Here is a 26,206-nt window from a genome sequence, read left to right on the forward strand (position 1 = left end):
AACGTGGGTTTTTTTTCCATTAAACTACATGTATTACAAATGATATTTGATTCTTCATTTTTATTTTTTTTTCTGTTTCAGATATGACGATTTAATGGGCTTAATGACCCAACCACCATCTGATGAAATATTAAATTAGATTGATTTTGATGATCGACCTTGAGCATTAAATGTGTATTAAACCGTTTTCTCTTTGTTGCTGTGAAGTCTTAAAACGAAGGTTTAACTCCTACATTTTATCCCCTTACCTAGCAAGACTACATGATCCTGCTGACAGGATTGTTATGGATATTACTTGGATGACGTCACATGATGACGTAATTAACGATGACGTCATGTTATAACTGGATAGTGATAAAGGGAGTAAGTAGATGACGTCACGTGATAACTGGATTAGCGATGATGTCATGTGATAATTGGAATAGCTATGACAACACGTGATAACTAAATTAGTAATTACAATGTTAAATAGATGACGTCACGGTATGACTATAATATATATGACAACACGTGATAACTACATTTGTGGTGTCAGGATTAAGTAAATGACCTCACGATATGACTGGAATAGCTATGAAAACACGTTATAACTAAAGTAGTTGTGTCAGGATTAAGTAGATGACGTCATATTATGACTGAATTAACGATGGCATCTCGTGATGAATAAATTAATGATGATAGGAATAAGTAGATGACGTCACGATATGACTTGATTAGCGGGGACACGACTGGATTAACGTTGACATGAAGACGTATATATAAGTAGATGTCATTATCACCTGATCACTGAATTAGTGCAGACAGACTGAAAGTGAGATCGATGCCCAGGTGAAGTCAAAGTACATCAAATGAAGCCAAGGACAACACCCTGTGGTCTGATCTATGGTAAAGGACAATATTTGTGTTCTAATGCGTTACTAACGAACAGGCATTTAAGTAACGACCGTACTAATGAACAAGTCTATGAAGTACCGACCTTGCTCTATAATCGATAGCACAGAGTATATAGACAATTTGTTGGAGAATCGTTCCAGTGAATAGCAGGACAAAGTTGGATTCAAGCAACTTGGGAAATTTGCATAAAATAAAATCGAAAAACTCATGAAATAATTCATAAGACATAGATATCCAATAAAAAACAACAAAGCGAATCATTACTGGCGTTAAACAGTCAAACCAATTGCGTTCTATGCTTACAAAAGCAGAAAATAAAAAGTCCATCATAGCGATCAATCAATCAAAAACAGAATGTAATTAATAATTCTCGCATTATGAATGCAGTTGACTCTATTTTGGTTTAGGAACATGTTTATCTCCCCTGTTTGTACGGGTAGTGTTGGTTGTATGTGTATAACGTCCTATGTACACCCTGGTCGTACAAGAACACATCGAGTTTCAGAGGTAAATGAAATCCGAAGGTTTTATTTGGGTTTTATTAGTTTAACATCATATAAACAACCAGGTTCATGTAAGGACGTGCCAGGTTTGTTGGCAGAGGAAGGCTGGAGTACCAGGAGAAAAACCACCGACCAGCGGTTCATTACCTGGCACCTGCCTCACATGGGATTCACTTGCGAGGGCTTGTGGTAATATGCTGAGAGGGATCTTATGGGTTTTTTCACTCGTGCCTCGGGTCGAACCTCGTGTGGCTAGGTGGAAGATATAGTGTCAAAATTATTCGTAATTGTTATTTTCCTTATTTATACTATTTTTTTAACAATTTTTCTTTCAATTTTCCTTATCTCAAATATTGACTGAATAAAACCAAATTTGGCATACTTGTAGAAAATTGTCCACATTTCAGCTCATAATATTTGTATAATTTCCCGGTGTTTCCTTTTCAAAACATGATTATTTTTGTGCACCATTTCAACTTGATGACGTCGTTTTCGTCTTTGTTCTTAACAAAATGAAAACGAACAAGTTTTGATTGGTAATAAAACACGGCTTCCTCTAAAAGTACATAAAGCAAAATTATGTAAATATACTGCGCTAAAAATGTAGACAATTCTCTATAAGTACACCAAACTTTGATGAAATCCGTTGATAGATGATATTAGAAAAGCTCAAAAAAAGAACAAATACATATAATATATAGGGGAAAATTAACAATTACGAACACTTTTGACATCTAGCTGTAAGTGGTTTAACCAATACACTATCCGATCACCCATTATACTGACGAAGACTTAATAAGAAGACACTCGAATGTATCATAAATTATCAATGGGAATACGTTGAAATTTCAGGATATTCCGCTTTTATATTTCGTCTTTACTCTGTTATGAATAAAGGGGAAAGAATTAACTCTAACAGTATGGACAAAAATAGTGTGGATTTTCGAGACGTTCTGCCTGAATCGTGACCGTCCTTTATATGTATTTTTAATTGTTCTTTTTGTGTCGTGACAAAGGCTCAAATGGCCTCGAAAATTCGATAATGCTTTGTCCATACTGTTATAATTACTTCTTTGTCCTATATTTACTACTTAAAGCAGTTCGTATCCTACAGACAAATGTCTATAAGGATCCAGTGTTGTATGGAAATCAACCATTTGTATTACTTCCTTGACCCAAATCCTCTCTTGTGAATGGGTGCATTGATTGTGACGTATTTTTTTTGTGAGCAAAAAAAAAAAACCAAAGTGTCGATTTCACTGAAACACATGACGTTACAGTCATAAAAATATTACCTAACAATCAGTACCTACCACAAGGACGTATAACTCTGTAATATGCTAATATAGAATATGAAGGCGTCCATTCATAGGCCCCTTGTTTCTTTTTTAACAATTCTATTTTCCGAGAGATATGCAATAGAAAGGGATAACGCTGTAGTATATATTGTTCAGTATTTTCAGCAGAACTTGAAATAAATGTTTGAAATGATGTCTAGGATCGATATGGTATCATTTATAGCTAAGTACATGTTGACACCGACATCCGGGCATTAGTTTAATTTCTAGAAACGTCGAACTTCTTGTCAGTTCAAAGCAATCCGATTTTATGGCAGTCACAGCAATTTAGCGAGGAATATTTGTCGGCGATACCGATTGAATGACATTTAAATTGATCGTGTTTGCGTGGTGTTGCTTGCGGTTTCGTTAGTACCATCGCTCATGGTCATACGTTGAAATCAGGATACTTATTTGTTAGACGAAGCGAAACTAGATTTAACTCATCATACACAATGAGAATGTTTGAAAGAAAAACAATAACACTGATGTAATCACAAAACCATCATTCATATTAAATATCGATTGAGTAAAAGCAAAGTGTTAGTTTTTATAAATGAACTGATGGTGAAAACAAAACAAGTAACGGACAGAATATAGTGCTGCAACACAATGTGAAAAGTCGGTCGTCACTTTACTTTATTAACCCCCTCAACCGAGGTGATTATCCGGATATATCCTATGGCATCTTTGATACTTCAGGGGTTACTTTCACTGTCATGGATACAACGATAGTGATAGTAACCCTAAGAAATCGGAGATGATTATATGAGTATAATGTAGCCCGTTATCCGACTGTATTCTCTATTTGTTCGGCGCATGTTGCCTTTAAAAAGGTCCAATTATTTTGTAGTAAACAATGTATTGGTCATGTTTCATAATACATTTTACGTAAGTCATCTTCATTTCTGTCCTACAGGAAGGGCTTTCAATTGTATATGCTGTCATCATTGAATGATCGTAAAAGGTGATTAAATTTGGTATCTTCTTCCTAACTTGCTTTCTTCTTCCTAACGTCTCCCTTGACACCGTCTCACTTTAACTCAGCGCCTATGAGGAAGACTCTTGGTTCTCTCCCTTGGCCGAGACAGATGTTAGTATGTAAAGTGGGTTTCTTCTCCTGCTTAGCTCTCAGCATAAAAGGAATTAGACGACTAGTTTGCCCGTATTCAGTATTGTGTGACCGTGCGGGGTGTTCTGTTTGTTGTCTTTAGCGGCATGTTTCAGTGGGATGGCACAACAACAAGGGAAAGGTATCGCAAGAAGACACAACATGAATTTATCGTAAAACATACAAACAAAACATAACATACAGGGGTGAGCCGTCCTTAAATTAACCTTGCTGTTTATATGAATTTAAGCCTAATCAACCAGCCACGTGCACCACTTTGATTTGTATGCCTACATTTAAACATAACCAACCAAAGCCTTAAAAATGTATATAGTTGACCTATATTTACTGTATTTAATGAAGGGGTATACACAACGAAAATTAATTTGCTTTCTTCACCAGACATTTTCTATTTGACATAAATCATAATATAAGCAGGCGGTATTTGAAAAAAAAAATGTAAAATATTTTATTGCACTGTATAACATAACTGGGTATATTTTTCGCCCGTGGTTTGAAACTTTCTCTATTTTCTTATATCTATAGTTCATTTACACTTGTAATGATCATTTTTACACGGCGATCAATTTATGTTGTACAGCACGATTTGTTGTCAAATAAATAAATCCTCTTCAAAATCAGTCAACGGTATCGTCCACAAAGTCCATGTATACTGATAATTACAAGTAATTAATCATTTTTGCCAGTCAACTGTTACCGCCATTTGATCCCCTGTTGTAATATAAGTATATTCCAATGCATGAAATATTGATAAAGACGGAAATATCGGCTCAGCCACTGTGACGGATGGTTCATGGCATATTATTAATTCACATCCTTCATTGCCACAACGCCGCACTGAATTGAACAGTACAGAATCGTCCAACCTTCTATCCAAGAGACCCGGTGGCATTGTTTATGTTTGTGACAACGACGTCACAACGACTATTGGGAGTCGAACCGACAGTTTTGAATGGACCAATGAAACGGTGTTAAGGCGTATTTCAATACGAGGCGAAATGTCAATGAAGTCTTTGTATTCTTTGGATTAAAAACATCAACTTCTGACAGACGACATTGTCTAATTAAGCTAGCATTGGACTCGTGCGTGTTGGATGCTTTCTTGCCTTTACTAATTACTCACTTTAAAGCGTCATGTCCGCTGTATAATGTGGGATTTATCTGGCAATGTGATACGCGAACCAATATATTGACTATTTCCGTACCAACACGGATATAATGCGAGTGATTATCAGTCGTTTTGAGGTAAGAACTTTGTCGGTCTGATTCACCTGACTCGCTTACAATTCACTCTAACGACCCGTTGTAAGGAACGATAACTACTTCAGTGGAATTTTTAATGATTTTTAAGGATAACGGCTAAAACGTTCAGGTGAGACTTACAACCTGACATTACACCTGACTGGTCTACATTGACAATAGCTGATTAGAACCAAAATATCATTTGTTCAGCAGGACAATTGTGCAGCGGGATTTGTTTGTCAGTATATATTGTGCTAGATCATGCGTTTTATCATTGATTGAAATCAAAATTGGAAACAGAGAACGGCAAATGAAAACATCGTATCTGCTATAATATCACAAACCTATAATAACGTTTGCTATCAACTATATGTGGATTTTCGCCCGGTTGATGCAATCCTACTCTGTAAACATGTAACGAAACATAACAAACATCAGTTTTTGTAATATAGTTTATATATCATACATGTAACAAAGACTTCTTTTGTGTTGAAGAAAAAAATTGCTCCAGAAACGCTTGGTTTTGTTCTTTGTGCAAATTTAACCACTAATACATCTGACAGCAATACAATTAAGGAATGGGTTCAGGAACGAGCAAAGAAATGACCAATGGCAAGGCGAACCTTATCACCACATTTCAAGGTCATACGGACGGAATCAATTGCATGGCTTTGAGTGACAATGGCTACATTCTTGTAACAGCTGGAGATGACAAAACCGGAAAAGTCTGGGACGCCCGATACGGAAAGGGTTTCCGTAAAATGGGCGAACTGGTCGGACATACTGGTTACATTTCTTGCATTCTCATTGTTGGGGAATATATATTGACCGGAAGTAGTGATAAAACCGTCCGGAAGTGGGATGTTGAGAATAACTTCCGGTCAATTACGATCTGCAAGGGTCATATTTCGTTAATCCACCGGATGATTTGTACCGGAGATTTTATATTTACCAGCAGTTTTGACCACACGTCACGGTGTTTTGATTTTGATACGGGTGAGTGCCTTCGCGTGTTTAAAGGTCACAAGCGCGCCATCTATCCCCTGGTGTTCATTCCAACAATTGATGAAGATGATGACGACACTCAAGATGAGGATGTTGATATGTCTATTGGGGTACTTTTGACGGGGTCAGCAGATGGTACGGCTAGATCATGGAACTGTGATTCCGGTCAAACCATCAGCATCTTCAAAGGGCATAAAGGGCCTGTAACGTGCATGGCAACGGATGACTCAAGAACATTACTTGTCACCGGAAGTGTGGACTCTACAGCAAACATTTGGAAGATTTCATCGGCAACCTTATTGAAGACCTGTAGCGGACACACCAACACCATCGTCTGTCTCCAGGTAAGTCATTTTTTTGGTCTGCTTGTTCAGCTTAAAAACATCAGGAACTAGGCTTTATGGTAAACGTATTGAAAAAGTTCATTCTTTGTGGCCCAAAGCTGTTAATGCAACATCATATAATAAAAGATGTGTCAGATTGATCACTATCAGTGCTCAGAAAGTCACATTTACTTAGAATATATTGATCATTGGAATGTAATGTGTAAAAATTGGGAACGAATCTGCTTTTTCAAATGTTTAATTTTGCCTTTTCTAAAGTGGGATCCTTATAAAATAGTATTCCTTGATTTTAACATTAAATAAGCAAGAACTATAGGTAACGAATATTGAATACGTAAAAAGGCAGTTTTTTCGTACTTAGCATATAGTGCTAATTTGAATATACCTTGTTATTTTCAAATGAAATACGCTTCCTTCTTTTCAATTTGAAATTAACAAGACTAATAAGAACTTTATGATATATTAACCAGAAATATTTCTCTGTAATTTTTTTACAGGTAGAGTTCCATTAATGACATAAAATTTTAGCTCTAGCCACATTACCACATCACCCCTTTCACCACTAGTATCAGTCGATCTTTGCTGTACGCTTAAATGATCACAAACAAAGACATCTGTTTATGATACACATGCATAGTTAATCAACAATAGTTACACGGAACCCGTTTCATATTATTACTCGTTAAATCTGAAATACCATTGTGCAATTTCAATCTCAACAGCGACCGTTGTAATTGATTATTTGCCATTTGTGAAAATTCTTCATTTCTATGTTATCCATCTAATCATCCTTTCGACCATTTCTGTTAAAGATGTCACTTGAAAACATTTTTTATGGAGACTAAGAGGACAATCCTGTTGACACTTGCCATTCTTTTCAGTAGAATGACTATTTGAAAGTTGAAACTTGGCATTTTGTATTACTGTACACTTGGAACTGCCAGTGTTCAAGCCCAAAGAATTTTTGACAACATCCTTTTATTATCAAATAGAATAACTTTATAAAATTATGCAACTTAAATACACTATTTACTTGCTATTTACTAATAACACGATACTTTTAAGACCATTCAAATCTCATTTAAAAGAATAACTGAAAGATATATTTATAGTAATTGAGCCAGACGACACATATTTTCATATTTGTAAATGCGTTTTATTGTTTCGTCAATATTTTTTTATTGTTTTTAGATCTAAGTGAATGTTTTGTGAAAAATTATGTTTATCTTTGTTTATTTGATAAGTCATTTATTTCATTTATTCATTTACATGTATTGCATTTATTCATTTATTTCATTTATTCATTTATTTCATTTATTCATTTATTTCATTTATTCATTTATTTCATTTATTCATTTATTTCATTTATTCATTTATTTCATTTATTCATGTAATTCAGTTATTCATTTATTTCATTAAAGTGAACAGTCGGGCAAGGATGGCTAAAGTCGGTAAAAATGGTGTGAATGTATCCAGTACAATTTCTTAAGAAATGGAAAAATAAAATCTCTCGTCAAAATCCGTCTGCGTACGAAGAAATTAATTTAAAGTATGGAAATTCTAAAACGTCCTCCCGGCTCACTATGTCCGTGGTTACATTTCCACACAGCCTCGCTTTCAATGCTTTCAACTTTTCTTTACTTTAATGGTCAGAACTGGGAAACTAAGCAGAACTTGGCCGTCGTATTAATATGTGAGAACTTTTGGAAGGCCAATGAACGTATTTAAACTGGGTTTCTTTGCCCGACTATTCACTTTAATTCATTTGATTCATTTATTGATATATTTCATTTATTGATATATTTCATTTATTGATATATTTCATTTATTCATGTTTTTTTATTTATTAAATTATTTCATTTATTCATTTATTGCATTTATTTATATATTTCATTTATTCATTTTTTCCATTTATACATGTATTTCATTTACTCATTTATTCATTTATTTCATTCATTCATGTACAAAAATTTATTCATTTATTTCACTTTATAATCATAATCCCTGGCCTTGCGAAGTCCTTGAGTATGTCTAACTTGTATACTGTCTATATTTGTATCCATTTAAACAAACACTTTATTGAGTATGTTGTTGATTTGAAATCAAGGTATTAGTACATGCTATGTACTTTAGGGAGGACATTTATTGTTTAGTTGTATCAATATTCGCTCCACAAGTGCGGATATACATGTAGGTAACGCCGATATGGCCAAGATTTGACATATGTATGTCATTAAATTATACACCCCGAATAAATATCGGAACTCTTCTAAGTCAAAGACATGAACAGTCCATTATGAAATTAAAGGGGTTTATTATGAAGCAGATATTGCGTATCATGTACTTTTAATCGACCTGGAGTTTGGAGATAACGATTTCGTTTCTGTGTTATAATTCCTTATTTTATGTTTCTAAGAACTGCAATAACTTTGCCCTGGTTATTAAAACATCACATTTACCATAATGGGAAATATTTTCCGTTTTTTTTTAATTATCGAATTTTTAAAACTGGACGGAATAAAATGTTCAATAAACTGAGAAATAGCAGCAACGAGTGGGTTGCATGTATTCCGCAGAGAACCACCGTATTTCTATTGACTTAAGGCAGTTACATAATTGCTGCTTCATTCCGCTATTTATATAAGCCTTATCAATATAGCAATGTAATACAAAGTAAACATATATTGAAAATATCGCTTAGTTTCCATCATCAAGTATGAAGCGACACACGGAAATATTACTCAATCACTAAGGCCATTTAAAGCAGGTAGACGTTTGATTTCAAATTGCATGAAATCGACCACACACAGTATAGTATGAAATGAAATATTTATGAAAAAGTACATACTGTATATGGGGATGTTTTCACGGGTCAAAATTTTAGCAGTTTGGATCTTAAATAAAAACATTGAATTGCAGAGGAATTTGATACAAGTGCATTTAACGGGTTAGATTTGCACGGATAAAGAAGTACCCCGGGAAATTGCAAACATATTAACCCCGCACAAGTAATAAAATTAGTGAAATAGAGAAATAGCAAGACCATATCACGCTAGCAAACTACAATATGACGTTCATCAGAATGGCCACGTTATAATATACCTGCATGTACGCGGAAGGAGCGTTTTCTTTCCGTGAGTAAAATGCGTTTGTTTTTTGTCGTCTGTGAAAACGTCGTTCTTAGAGTCGACTTCATAATGTTATTACACTGAGGCGTAGTATAGATGGATGAATTATTATTAACTTATTATTTAACTCAAAACACCCAAAATATAGAAAAGAATGGAATATGAAATATTTGAATGGAGTTTTGCTGACATATCAAATGACTATAAAATGTCTGTCATTAATTACTTTGCGATTTTTCCAAAATTTATGTGATTTAAATTCTTTTTTTTTCAATCTATATTAGTGTACAGTTGATTTGTCTATTAGATGGCTTGAGATACGTCTAGTATCAGTATATTTATTTCAATGTTAAAAAAATACAAAATCGCGGTAATATTGCCATGCGGAATATGACCATTCGTTCTTTATGTCGTAATGTTGACCGTAACTTTACATTTACTTATATTTGCGGGGGTTTGAAAATTCGCTAAATTTTCAGATCCATTCAAATTCGCGAAATCTAATACATACCTCGCAAAATCATTGTTTCCTATATTATAACCTGTCGAACACTGACGTCTTAAAGGGCTACAAAGATAATTCGCGACAATCAACCCCTACGAACGAGTTCCAAACAGTGAATCAGGAGATTTAATATCCCCGCGATTTAACAACGATACAGTAAACAGTCATGTCGGAATGACGTTTTATATTATTCTCTACATGGCAAAAACGAGATGGTCATTTTTTCTTCTAGTTGATCCAATCACTATACACTCTTCAAAGCTCACATAAACAATTGACATATAGAACAGTATTTAATGACTTCACTTTGGACGTTACACACAAAAAATGAAAACTGTGTTGATACTTTTTATACACTTATATTGTTATGCTATTTATTGAATTGTATTAATAAACAATGCGAACAATGTCATCCATCACTCCTGTTTCCAACCCATTCATATAATCATCGGTTGAGTATCTTCAAATGTCGGATGTTGTCTGAATGACGTCACTAAAATCAGGAAATATTGATGAATTACGTGTCATTAGGTGTGTTGTATTAGATTCAGAACAGTTCACAGCGACAAGCAGTCACGGATGGCTGAACACAGAGCATCTAGATGTAATTATTTCCGGCTGGCTTCTTAGGTCAGGCTTCTCCCAAAGTAATCTAGGTTAAACTGCGTTTATTTTTTTCTTGAAATACATGTGGATTTATTTCTACGTGGGAGTATATAGACACACCTCATGCTCGCTTATGCACGTGTACCTATTCAATTTCTGAGAAAAAGACGTATCATACAGAATACAAAAATGCAATTGTAAAATGTAAATATGAAATTTTCAAACAGTTTACAACATATAATCAAGAAAAGGTGTAATATCATTTACAGGTACACCCATAGAGGATCTTACTTGAGTGACTATGTGGTATGGAATTTATCAAACGAGTTCAATAATTTGATATGTTTTGCGAGTGACATATCAAATTATTTAAGAAGTTTGATAAATTTCATATCATATTGTCACGAGTGTAAGATTCTATTTATCACATTACCTTTTTAAATAGATATATATAAGCAAAACTTAAAATTTCGTCTCTATATAAAACAGTAGAAATCCGGTCTACTGAAACAATCATGCGACGTAATACAGATAGTATGACGTCAAATTTATATTTAAAAAAAATTGACGTCAAAATAGTGTTATTACAAATGTGTCTTACGATATTTATGACATGGCTGGACAGGCCAGTTGTGTGATAAATATAATTTTAGATATTTTTGCTGAAAAAGTCACAGTTTTAGTTTTGTTACATATCTCAGAATGTTTAGATATTAAGAAACCTAAAATAATGGAAATGGTGTCTTTTTTTTAAGTATTACTGTTGAAGGCTGGTAATTGGTTTTTACAAGCGATCGTAAATTTGTTTTTGTTAGGTTTTTTCGTGTCATTTTGAAATCTTTATATTTTGTGGGGACTTCATTTTCGTGACCTTCGTAATGGTTATTTTTACCAAAGTCATCGAATGTACGCCACGAAATGATCGTCTGAATAGAAAGTATGCAATGTTAGTAAAATTCATTTATTGAAGATTGGGGCTTTATAGTTGGAAAACATGTGCAAAATTCCGTCCTATCTGAAATATTACAATGAAATATTATTAGTGAGTTATTATTTCAAATATTATATAAAATATTACAATAAAATATTATTATTGAATTAATTTCATTTAAGACCAAGCACTCCTAGGCGCCGCGGTGGCCGAGTGGTTATGATGCCCCGACATATTATCACAAACCCTCCATCTTTGGGATACGAATTCCAATCCCATGTGGGGCAGCTGCCAGGTACTGACCGTAGGTCGGTGTTTTTTCTCCGGGTACTCCTGTTTTCCTTGACCAATAAACCTGGCACATCCTTAAATGACCCTGGCTGTTAGAACACTCCTAACTCTATCAATATGCGGTAATCTGATAACCTAGCAGTACATACCTACAATGTACATTAATTATAAGCCTTGACATCACACAAGCCCATCCTCTTCATTCGCATCATTATAATCGTATACTTCTGGAAACTTCTCACAGCATATCGTTAATGGGTAATGGCATTAAAAAAACTATTCAATATTCTAGGTTATCGTAGCTCGTTTGTTTGTTTCTGATTAAAACATCTGCTAGCAACGGCATGCTTTGTTAGGTATTCACCACCTAATGTCGTCATACATTTTTATTTCCCAATCCACGAAATGGAGTACCTAGAAAATAAATGATTCCATAGTGCTTACTTTTTAATTATTTATCAGATTTCAAATAGAGCGTGGGGTTAAATTTGTTCATGGGAAGAGTCAGGACTAATGTCGAAATATAAACATTTACAGTTTTCAAGGTTTACGTTCTTTCTCCAATTCTGCTTATTTATTTTCGAACACGCGTCCTCCAGGATGAGCAGGTATATACTGTAAGCGATACATATGTCTTTTACATATGTAAACCTCTTGAACAATTAAAAAGTAAATAAAAATATAATTCATCTAGAACTTGATATCAAGAAGTTCAAGATGGATCTTACAATTTTTTTAGGATGACCAAGAGGCCGAACATTTGTAAAAGATATTTCTAAAAGTTTTTTTTTGGTCAGTTACAGTGATATTTTTAAAAACAGACGTACTGATCTATACATTCACTTAACGTTTTTATGTGAGTAACATTGTTCAATGTGTGATATATACATTCATATAACGTGTTAACTCAATGTCATTGTTCAATGTGTGATATATACATTCACATAACGTGTTAACTCAATGTCATTGTTCAATGTGTGATATATACATTCATATAACGTGTTTACTCAATGTCATTGTTCAATATGTGATATATACATTCACATAACGTTTTTACTTAATAACATTTTTCAATGCCCTTAGAATTGCCCAAGTTTGCCATTTGACACAATACATGTCTTTTATACAGACGCCAATTATGTAATAATTCACAAACGAATGGTGTTGCTGAATCTGTCTTTTGTAGACAGGTGTTCTTTATTCAGAGGTCAATTCTGTATTAAGTTGTACCTAATGGGGTTGATGAATCTGTTTTTTGTGAACAGGTGTCCTTTATACAGTGGTTTTCTTTATCACATGTTTTACAACAAACATATTAACATTATCGCTGTTATAAGATACAACCGACGGATGAGACATTAAAAAGAGTTGCAGAATCAATACTGTCTTACATCGATTATGAGTTGCAAAGACATTTTCGTCATTTGTAGTTTGCTTTTGAACAAAGAACACAAAACAAGACAAATTCGATTCATTCGTCATTGGGATAACTGTCTTAAGAGGCTACCCCGAAAAGTTTCTAACCACGAAAAGTTTCTAAACACGAAAAGTTTCTAACCACGAAAAGATTCTAACCACGAAAAGATTCTAACCACGAATGTTTTGTAACGACGAATGTCTCTAACCATGAATATTTTGTAACCACGAATATTACTAACCACCACAGGTTCTAACTACCAATATGTCTAACTACAAATATACCAAAACTTTTGAAATCCTCAAACCACGAAAGAACGTACCGACGAATAGTACATGTTACAAAGTACACGGAAATACACATGGATCGTTATCATAAAGTACAAACAAATCCAACTGTTCACCCATACCGATATAAAGAATAGCAAGACAGTTGGAATGCATGAAGCGTACGAGACTAATCATTGGAAATATCGTCCCACGTGCAAACGTACCTAGTGTCTCCATCAACTGTATCAATTATTTGTTTTATTGATCATTTTCTGTTTCCAGGACAAAACGTCAATATTTACAAAATGAACATGTCAGGTGTGCTAATATGATATGAAGATAAAATCATTCTTGCAAGAGGTTCTTTACCTCTGTCACTTTAAATGACTAACAGAGTACTTGTGGGTATTTCATGAGGCGATGCTTTGGTTTTGAATGAATATTTATAGTGTTATAAAGATATCAACATATATATGTAGTATATATACGATTCTATATTTAACTGATCTTCATGCTTCGTTGTTATTCAGGTCAATGCCAGATCATTATTTCATGTTTTTTCTAAATATTTTACTATCTATATTAGTACATTTGGAATATAGGTTTTAGTACTTTTAACTTATTAGTAGTTTAGCATTCACCAATTCATTTGCTTAATAATCTTTGTTTTCCAAATGATAAATAAAAATGAAAACGCACAAATCATCATCCTCTTTAAGATATTTATTCAGACTGTTGGCAAAACAAATCAACTTTACAACACGTTTGATAAATATTTGAAGACTTGGCCCTAGTGCTGCATAAGAAAAAAATACAATGATGAGAATTAACCTACTGAAATCAATCCAATATCAACATATTCCGTCTTTGCATATTACAGAGTTAGCTCCCTTGCGAGTAGGTATTAATTGTTACGTCATTATTTTGTGAACGCAATTCACGTCGTTTTCTCCGAAACGTATGACGTTTCGCTCCCAAACACATGACGTCACAATCAATACCTACCCGTAAGTGCAGATAACTCTGTAATATGCAAATTCGGAATTGTGATGATTTATGTTTTTGTATAATTTGTCTATCACTATAATTCATTATTATGTTATGGGGACATTTATCCGTGACAGATGAGTGCACATTTATTAGTATTCAATGCCCATGCATATTGATGCATGTATATTCAATAAGTTTCAGGGACTATAGTTCAAACACTCTATGCATGGTTCAGATAATATGAATTAATATTTGATCTAAAGGTATTACTGACAATGTGATACATTTTTTTATTATCACACCATTATCTAGTATATCATCGCTTTTGTCCGCGGGTTATTACTCTGCAAACTCTTGTGTGTTACAACGGTCTCTCTCAGGGAAATTCATGAATGTCCAATACATGAATTATTTGCTCCATGGATTGTAATTCCATTGTGACACCCCGAAGTAGGGAAAATTACAAGAGGTAACATCTCCCAAATGTCATAGCTCGTGACGACAAAGCAGAATAAAAAGCAAAGTTTAGTTTTATTCTGTCGGCAGTAATAAATGAAAATTGAAAAAGCAGGTCTCAAAGGTAATTTTAAGAGTGAGGTGTCACATGTAAAATGCGAAGAAATAAATACTGTGTACGTGATCACATTTTGTCAGAACTTACAGATATCGCGAGTCCTTGGATAGATTACTAGAACATGATTCTAGAATGGGAAACATGAGTAATAAAGCAATAATAAAACAGAAACAAATATTCCAAAACTCACTCATGAATTCTTACAACTATAACGTGCCCACTAGGGAAATTTATATATAAAATATACTAACATCATGTGTATTTACATATTTTACTATGAGCACTATAGATATATAGGGAATATTCCTAAAATGGACCGCTGAGCAGTTAAGCAATTTAAGAAAAAACATTCCAAAATACGCGCATGCGTTCCTATAACTATAACATATTCAGTGGAGAAAGTTATGTAAAGAAATGATATAAAATGGTAGATTTGTTTATTAATTACTACCTTTATAATGATATTATACAACGGAGATGTCTTATGTCATTTTGTCAGCTTTTCATGATGTATGGTGATACCATATGCCGTCCTGTAGGTAGGCCATTAGAATTGTACCTACTGCTCCTAGTGCTTTATCGTAAAAGGCAACTAATTTCATTATCTTATTTTTACTTTCTTCCTAACTTACTTTCATCTTCCTCACACCATCTCGTTTTAAGCCTTTCGATGAGAGAACACTCTGTGAGTTGGCTGTCCTCTGACACAGACACACCTCAGTCTATAAAAATGGTAGTTTCTGCTTCTGCTTAACGCTCAGCATAAAGAGAGAGGGGACGATTGGTTCGCCCGTTGTCAGTATAACGTGACCGGTTGATTACTTTGTGTCTTCGGTGGCATGCTTCAGTGATATAGCACTATAAAAAGGGAACAGTGTACAACACGAATATACCGCAGTCTGCCAAAACACGCATCTTGCTCTTCACATATGCAGGACACATGGGAGGCCGTCCTGACCCTGGCTGTTAATAAGACATTAATTACTCAAAACACAAACAAACAAAGGCATCCTATATCAAAATGTTCAGTCGACCACCCTTTCTCCCAAAAAAACTGATCGTGTCATTTTTATACAATTTAAAGGTCAAATGTCAAGTTGTTTATTTGCTGAACAAAGAAACGACTAAAACTTGACAGGGAGTGAAATTTTATTTTGATTTTCAGAGGAACTAACTTAATATTTCTAATTCAATATCTGTCTCATCTCTTAATTTATTCACATAGGTTCTGTTGGTTAATAATGGAAAACTTTTGTTAAAAAGTTAGATGTAGTTTAGATAAAAGGCCACAGGTTAATCGTCTCTATTGCCAGCCTTTTGCAGCAAGAAGACTGCATAAGACATTTACGTCCATCACCCACGACCACCCTTGTTTCTACCCTATCTACCAATTCCTGGAAGTATTAAATCGTTTTTCAGAAACTTAATAATCAGCTTAATGTCGAAATGGTAACCTTTTCTTTTTAATTTTTAAGGACAACTTACATTTTGTGCAATCAGATCATAATTGTTCGGTTTTGTCTGGGTTTTTTTTAACATTTCGTTTCTAGAAAGAAATGTGAATATCTAACAATTAAAGTATTGTTAGATTGCATTTATATCTCTAATAAATGCAATCTAACAATCCTTTAATTGTTATATTTACATTTTACTTTCTAGTTCAAAGTAAAGCATTATTTAGATGCGAGTGTACATTTGAATTTCCCGCTTCAGCCATTTAACCTGCATGAACACCCAAGTTCAATGTGATAAAAAATAATCCCTATAAAAAAATAAAAAGATAACTAAAATTTCAATGTTTTTCGATAGCTTTTCAGTTTACTTTCAATCATCCAGACATTTAAAAAAAAGTTCATAAGTTTCATAACCAAAATTGTTCATTCAACTACAATGTTACATTTCCCGCGCGGAATAACGTGGTGTCAGTAAACAAAACTCGCATCCATTTACGTAGATATTATCACACCAATTCTAGGCTGCATTTATTGGCTCATAATGCAGATCAAGTTTATCATTAGAGTAATGGGAATCGCAGTGGCAAAATGTAAATATATAAACTTGTGGCATTGCATAATTATGGCAGCAACCGTCAGTCGTGTTATTACATACCAAACAGGAAACCATTATTGTCTTAATTGGCAATTCAAATACATAATCTACTTGAATATATGTTATCTTTTTTTTGGTTTTAAAGACAAAATTTTTTAACGTTTTATGAGTACAGATATGTGGATTTGCCGTCACTAAAATATATATTAACCAGATATTGCATGTCAATTGATGTCAAGATTACATCAAAGTTATTACGTACAAACTTACTGATAACATGTCTTATATTCATGAACCTATGTATTTTAATAACCATCTGCTAAACCTGTACCTGTATCATGGGAAACTACACACATTACCTTAATATAAGATGAATCATGTATTTTTAAATTCCCATTAAATCATTGTGTATTTTGGGCTCGTTTTCTTTTCAAGGCTTCGTTGTTTTGTTGTTGTTGTTGTTGTTTTGTTTTTGGATTTCGTATTAACATTGATTTTTTACTGTCTCTTTCTGAATGTCAATATCAATGAATAATTCCATTTTATTTTAACGTGATTTTTAGTTTTATTTTTTATTCCGTTGACGATTTAGAACTGTGGTATACGTCGGTGAACAAAAACTTCTACAGAACCACACAGAGAGCGGACTTTTTCTGTTGTTGCTCTTCATTTTTGCCATTTCTACTTTAAAAATATCTCATCTCATAAATTTGTTTTAATAAGTTCTTAGTCAACACTTTCCTCTGCGCTGTTCCATGGTTGTCCATCCATGTAGTTGGTAATATTAATGTCACATTAACTCAATCACCCCTGGGATTTATAATAGACAGGTCTAATCTTTGATTTAGAAGAGCTTAAATGTGTCTTCAGGGGTCTATGAACATCCAGCTAGATTTTAAGATGGCCTTGCGTATAAATCTATCGGGGGTGTGATTGATTCGTTTTGTGTCTCCTTGTCATAGTGGAGCTCAACTATACTGAACGGCAAAACCCAATTTTATATCTGTAGTGAAATAATCAAACACAGTAAGTTTGTCTGATAAAAAATACATGTATATCATAGTGTGGTTATTTTAACAAATACGGTTGTTGTTATGAAAAATAAACAATCGCATTTTAAAGCTAGTGTTGGTATGAAGATACTGTCACAGTAAATTGAATACACTGTATTTAGTTATTCAAGAACAATACATAACTCATCACGTTGCAATGAAATCTAGCAGCAAGACTTGAATACGTACCAGTTACAAATGTTGATATTCATTTTCACGAATGTTTATCAATTGGGATGACCGTGCTTAATTTATATTTATGTAATAAATGTTTTATTAAACTGCGTTGAAATCAGTTGACATTGCAAATGATCGAAATAATCTTGACGACAAGTTGACTGTTGGGAATTCTCGATAGGCGGACTGGTTAATATTACGTTCTGGCTATGATAACATATTTACTGACTTATTGTCCTATGAAATCATATGTCAACCATCTGGCATTACCCATGTGTTGTGATCGCAGGGACACACTTATCACATTTTTATGTGACGTTTTTAAAGACCAATTGTATTTCCCGAACACAACTTAGATGTTTATTTAGGGGGCACTACGTCTCCGGAACACAACTTAGATGTTCATTTAGGGGCCACTACGTCTCCGGAACACAACTTAGATGTTCATTTAGGGGGCACTACGTTTCCGGAACACAACTTAGATATTTATTTAGGGGGCACTACGTTTCCGGAACACAACTTAGATGTTCATTTAGAGGGCACTACGTTTCCGGAACACAACTTAGATATTTATTTAGGGGGCACTACGTTTCCGGAACACAACTTAGATGTTTATTTAGGGGGCACTACGTTTCCGGAACACAACTTAGATGTTCATTTAGGGGGCACTACGTTTCCGGAACACAACTAAGATGTTCATTTAGGGGCACTACGTTTCCGTAACACAACTTAAATGTTCATTTAGGGGCACTACGTTTCCGGAACACAACTAGATGTTATTTAGGGGCACTACGTTTCCGGAACACAACTTAGATGTTCATTTAGGGGGCACTACGTTTCCGGAACACAACTAAGATGTTCATTTAGGGGGGCACTACGTTTCCGGAACACAACTTAGATGTTCATTTAGGGGGCACTACGTTTCCGGAACACTAGACTTAGATTTTTTTTAAGGGCACTACTTTCCGGAAACACAACTTAGTTTTATTTAGGGCACTACTTCCGGAACACAACTTAGATTTATTTAGGGCACTACGTTTCCGGAACACAACTTAGATGTTTATTTAAAGGGCACTACGTTTCCGGAACACAACTTAGATGTTCATTTAGAGGGCACTACGTTTCCGGAACACAACTTAGATATTTATTTAGGGGCACTTCGTTTCCGGAACACAACTAAGATGTTTTTAGGGGACACTACGTTTCCGGAACACAACTAAGATGTTTATTGAAGGGAGAATATGTTTCAGAAACACCACTTGGATGCTTATTCTAGGGGGACTACGTTTCCCAAACACCACTTACTTGGATATTCATTAAAGGGGCACTACGTTTCCAAAACAAAATAATGATATTAATTACCAAATGTTATAATGTCAGATTATCTATATATCGTGGCTTTAGAAGTAGTTTCAATACTAAACATATGTACATCTTTATTAACAGAGGAAGTTTATTTCGCTCTTTTGCTGTCTGGCGTAGTGATAGTCAACTACCGTGTAGTACTTCGGACGACGGCGGAAAACATAAGACGACCCGAGTTATAGAACACTAACATTTAGTTTTTTATATTCAATTGTTCAGAAAGTAATGATAAGTGTAGTATTAACAGTTAAAATCAAACTCATTTCAAATTCATATCTTAAAAATTAAATTTGGTGTAGGTGTAACCCTTTAATGTATATAACAAATGGGATTTGTGGCATAAGCGATAGAAAAAAATGATATAAAAATGTAATATTATAAGTATAATCGATAAATCACGAACAATAACCAATGAAATTGAATGATTAATAGCATAGGATTTTTACAATGTTTTTTTAAAGTAATTAACTGGAATCATTTGCCATGAAATAATAAGCGCTGTACGATCGATTCATGACACTTGTCATGCCAATGTATTATACTTTCATGATTCGGTGACGTGACCATCAGTTTGATGAAGTTATTGGTAGATCGAGAACTAGGTTCAAATGACAATTTATTATTTAATCAAGGTTGTTGAAATGGGATATCTTAGATTTTTTAAGTTAACATAACGTATAGCGGGAAAACATGTAACTAGCGGTCGTGATATTTGACAATTTTGGCATGACAACTGAAAATTAAATTTTGACGAGTTAATTTTTTGGCGATTTGTCCTAAGAAAAGGTTTTAGAATGTATCCAAAATAAAACTTTGTTTTCCTTTTTTCCTTTCAATACTATGTATATATTGATTACTTCCGTTATGTGAACAGGCAGGAAACTACTAAACAACACTTGAGACTTGATGGTGTGACAACAAACAACAAGCGCTATAATGTAGATTAGATATGTATGGAATGGAGTATGGTACATGTAAACTTTTAATATGCATTTGAAACAGTTTATTCCTTGTTTTGTCTCCCTGATGGAGCCAGAGGTAACGTAAAGCTAATAAAAGGCGTATTTTATACACCTTCATTATGCATAGAATAGGCCTAACGCTTCACAGATATATCTTAGAAAAAATACAAAGGTTCACGACCCTTTGATATCTGGCAATTTGCACGTGACTTTTTTACGTCCCCGATAAAGAAAAGACTCTTATACTTCATGAGTACTAAATTTCGTGGAGTTTTTTCCTCAAAATTACCTTATTTTCGCGAATATGATAGATACTGACTAAAAGGTATCAACATAAATTAATTGAAAATAGTGATTTGAAGAGTATGCTACGGATTTTTGATATTTTAATTATATAGGAAATTAAATCATGCGTTTGCATTTGGATATAATTAAGTTGTTGAGACTTTTCCAGTATTCATCATTTTTATTCCTTATGTAGTCATTGAATTGGATATCATTGACTTTTTCAGCTGTATGGCCACTTATTGTACACAGGCAGTTCGGACGGTACTGTTCGGGAATGGGTCTACAAGTTTGGGGAGTGTTCGATGCTGATGAAGGGACATACACACACGGTATCTAGTGTAAGACTGGAGACACAGAGCGATCAAGATGCTTCTGGTCGCATCAGTACAAAACGGACAGGTAAGACAATAAAGATGATAGGTAAGGCAATAACAAGGATAGATAAGACAATAATCAGGACAGAATCTCAGAGCGATGAAGATTTTACTGGCTGCGTCAAAACGATACGGACAGGTAAGACAATACATAGGACGATCGGGATACTACTGACCGCATCAACACAATACGGACAGGTAAGACAAGACATAGGGCGATCAGGATTCTACTGACCGCATCAACACAATACGGACAGGTAAGACAATACATAGGGCGATCAGGATTCTGCTGGTCTCATCAACACAAAACGGACAGGTAAGACAATACAAAGGACGATCAGGATTCTTCTGGCCGCATCAACACAAAACGGACAGGTAAGACAATACAAAGGGCGATCAGAATTCTACTGACCGCATCAACACAATACGGACAAGTAACGTTATCGCGGAGATTAGGATTAGAATTGAATAATTTTATATAATTAATTCGCGGAATAAACTTTCCCGATTTTACCTTAATCGAGAAATTCGCGATAATACATCGCTTACATCTTACAGTATCCATTCTACTTCGATAAAGATCATATTTACCAAATTACATGATTTTTTTTCTTTCACTCATTATTTTCATCTCATTTTTCTTCATTTTAATGGTTTGATACCATACATTTTTCACTTTTAGTTTTTGGTATAAGAATTTCTTCTAAACATCAACTGTCTATTCTATTGAATAGATAGTTCAACTTCCTTGTTGGTCGTGTCTACTCTAGTCCCTAATGACATACTGATGTGGTCTTATTTACAGTGTTCACTGGGTGTGGAGACAAATTAGTTCGAGCTTTCGACCCAGATACGGGACGACTGATACGTTGTTTTCCGGGACACGACAAAGGAATTACAGCTATAAAGGTAGGCTGTTAATTATTTACTCTGTCCTACTATGTATCCTTATCATAAATATATCCATTAAGTAAAGGATATGACAGGTGTCTTTCGAAAAAAAAACACTGACATGTTTTCTGAAACAGTTGAATAATTAGTATATCAATTATATATATCGGTTACCAAACAATGACCCATGAAATAACATTACAATCCTTACAAACAATCCCGTTTGTCCGTAATCAACATATGCACAACAACAATACACGTATCGGTAATAATTTTCGTCCGGTTCTTTGTCGAATCAGTTCCCCCTCAGTAATCGAATTATGGACCTCATTACAAAACAACTCACCAATTTAAAGGGAAAAGGACACTTATTTTGGAAGTGTACACCTTTCTTCTACTGGGGTAGCAGGATTTGGAATATCCATAACTGGGAGTTCAGATTGGAATGTAACTCTTTGCAAGTTTATTTGTACCGTAAAAATCTTGTCGATAATCGACTTTGTGCATTTTTTGAAAATGAAGATATATGGGAGCACTTTTACTACATTTTAGGCTTTTTTCATGGAATTTGCTATATTTTGTAGAAAAATATTTATCAAGTGATGATAATATATTGCTTTTTGTTATCTGTAAAAGATTTTATTGAAAATTGTAAAAGATTTGAATGATGATCTATAATAGCACTTTGAACATCCTTCCTCCCATTTACCCTAACCCCATCCTCTTTTTTTCATAAAAATACTCACACTTTTGCTTCTAATTTTTCATATATTACAATTTAATTCAGACCTCATTTACAGATGTATCCTCTACGATAAGATATAGATTAATGTACGTTTTACACTTGTTTTCAAATCCTATATCTTTCTTTTCTATACTTGACGCTATACTTGAAATTCATTGTATAGAAAAAGAAAAATAATACAATTATGTTTATATTTACTATGTATTGGACATGCAAATGTTTTGTAGGCATTGTTTCGGGCTGGTTTTTTCACATGAAGCATTTTTATGACCAGAAATATTTTTCCTTTTACCATTGTTCTTTTTTATAACCATTGCCATATTATGCATGTGAAATGTTCCGCAAATAACAATGTTAGTTTCTAGGGAAATAGATGTATATTATGTTTTTTACAAACGTCTCCATAATTTGACTTTGGATTTCAATCTGAAAATTAAAAAACAAGTCTTTTTCCAAAGAATTTATATCTAGCGTTGTATGTGTTTGTCATTTTACCAAACTGTTTAGATAATAACATTCTGATAACTTACAAACGTCTCATTGAACATGAATTGTCTCTATCGTACAAACGTTTCTTTAAATAAGTCTAACGAACGTAAACACGTCTTATTGAGCATGACTTGTCTGTATCATACATACGTTTCCATAGATATGTCTACCTAACTTAAAAACAACTCACTGAACATGGAACTGATAAATTACAAACGTCTCCTTGAGCATGACTTGTCTGTGTCATACATACGTTTCCATAAATATGTCTACCTAATTTAAAAACAACTCACTGAACATGGAACTGATAAATTACAAACGTCTCCTTGAGTCTGACTTGCTTGTATCATACATACGTTTCAATAAATACGACTACCTAACTTTAAAACAACTCACTGAACAAGGATCTGATAACTGCCAAACGTCTTCTTGAACATGACTTGTACTACATTTTAGGCTTTTACATATGAATTTTTCCTAATATATGTTTAACTTAAAAAAACAACTCAATGAACATGATGATATATTTACTTTTTGTTATCTGTAAAAGATTTTATTGAAAATTGTAAAAGATTTGAATGATGATCTATAATAGCACTTTGAACATCCTTCCTCCCATTTACCCTAACCCCATCCTCTTTTTTTCATAAAAATACTCACACTTTTGCTTCTAATTTTTCATATATTACAATTTAATTCAGACCTCATTTACAGATGTATCCTCTACGATAAGATATAGATTAATGTACGTTTTACACTTGTTTTCAAATCCTATATCTTTCTTTTCTATACTTGACGCTATACTTGAAATTCGTTGTATAGAAAAAGAAAAATAATACAATTATGTTTATATTTACTATGTATTGGACATGCAAATGTTTTGTAGGCATTGTTTCGGGCTGGTTTTTTCACATGAAGCATTTTTATGACCAGAAATATTTTTCCTTTTACCATTGTTCTTTGTTATAACCATTGCCATATTATGCATGTGAAATGTTCCGCAAATAACAATGTTAGTTTCTAGAGAAATAGATGTATATTATGTTTTTTACAAACGTCTCCATAATTTGACTTTGGATTTCAATCTGAAAATTAAAAAAAAAGTCTTTTTCCAAAGAATTTATATCTAGCGTTGTATGTGTTTGTCATTTTACCAAACTGTTTAGATATTAACATTTCTGATAACTTACAAACGTCTCATTGAACATGAATTGTCTCTATCGTACAAACGTTTCTTTAAATAAGTCTAACGAACGTAAACACGTCTTATTGAGCATGACTTGTCTGTATCATAAATACGTTTCCATAAATATGTCTACCTAACTTAAAAACAACTCACTGAACATGGAACTGATAAATTACAAACGTGTCCTTGAGTATGACTTGTCTGTATCATACATACGTTTCCATAAATATGTCTACCTAACTTAAAAACAACTCACTGAACATGGAACTGATAAATTACAAACGTCTCCTTGAGTCTGACTTGCTTGTATCATACATACGTTTCCATAAATACGACTACCTAACTTAAAAACAACTCACTGAACAAGGATCTGATAACTGCCAAACGTCTTCTTGAACATGACTTGTCTGTTTCATACATACGTTTCCATAAGTATGTCTACCTAACTTAAAAAAACAACTCAATGAACATGGATCTGATATCTTACAAGCGTCTGTTGAGTATGGTTTGTCTATAATCACACAAATGTTTCCCTAAATGTGGCTATCTTTGTAAATTTAAAAACGTCTCCCTGAATATGATTCTTTCTTTCACACAGGTACACAGACGGATGTTATACAGTGCCTCCTACGACGGTACTGTAAAGCTGTGGCACGCGTTCGAAATCCCGTCGGAAGAACACAACAACAACTACGGCAATCAAGAAAAACGGAGAATTTCTCCCGTGATGAGGGAAAATGGCGGTCATCAAAAAGAAGCGTAATTTTGATCGTTCTGCAAAATAGTTTCCACCCCATGCTTCTCAGGATTTAGATATAATTAGTGTGAAGATTTGGACTGTCTATTAAACTATGACAACAGGTTAGATTCACCAGGCGATTGAGACCTTCCCGAAGGATAGTGTCGCACATTGGGCTAGAAAGGATAATTAAATGTGACTCTCATAATGCGTATTGGAATTGAAAAAAATATAATTATGGAGGTGTTAAAAAACTGTGATGGTGATTCTTTTGGCTGTTCAAAATACTTCCATGGTGGTTTTGACCGTGGACATCGGCAATTTATCATGGTCACTCATAGAAAATGTGTTATCCTGGATAGAGATTTGATACAAGCGGAGCTGATTAACATCTGGGTAAATTAAGTGGATTTGACAGGGCTTATTACGATTTAACTGATCAGTCAAGTGGTTCTGATACTGAGTCTGTACATTGCGATCAAAATTGCCCTGAACCTGGATATTGTAGTTTCGGATTCAGAGCAGTTGGCCCTGCAAGTGGACATTGTAACGACTGATTCGGTGGACATTGTAACGACTGATTCGGTGGTGACCAGTGTGGTTAGACAAATGTGTTTGGATTTTTGTAATACACTTGGTCGAGTGCTGAATAAATTATCTTAGTAACAGATTACTTCAGAAATACCTGATAACCAGATAGAGAGGTTCTGTTGATGGATGT

The 26,206-nt window shown here is 34.0% G+C and overlaps 1 protein-coding gene across 1 annotated transcript; it reads left to right on the plus strand.

Moving 5' to 3' along the window:
• The first annotated feature begins 4,690 nt into the window (after positions 1–4,690).
• LOC138311117 (WD repeat-containing protein 86-like) lies at positions 4,691–26,206 on the plus strand. The gene is made up of 4 exons (XM_069252561.1): positions 4,691–6,457; positions 21,286–21,460; positions 22,241–22,344; positions 25,345–26,206. The coding sequence occupies exons 1-4, from the start codon at positions 5,687–5,689 to the stop codon at positions 25,507–25,509; spliced, it is 1,215 nt and encodes a 404-aa protein (XP_069108662.1). The 5' UTR covers positions 4,691–5,686; the 3' UTR covers positions 25,510–26,206.

This window comes from Argopecten irradians, chromosome 16, assembly GCF_041381155.1.
Source record: "Argopecten irradians isolate NY chromosome 16, Ai_NY, whole genome shotgun sequence".
Lineage (NCBI taxonomy): Eukaryota > Metazoa > Mollusca > Bivalvia > Pectinida > Pectinidae > Argopecten > Argopecten irradians.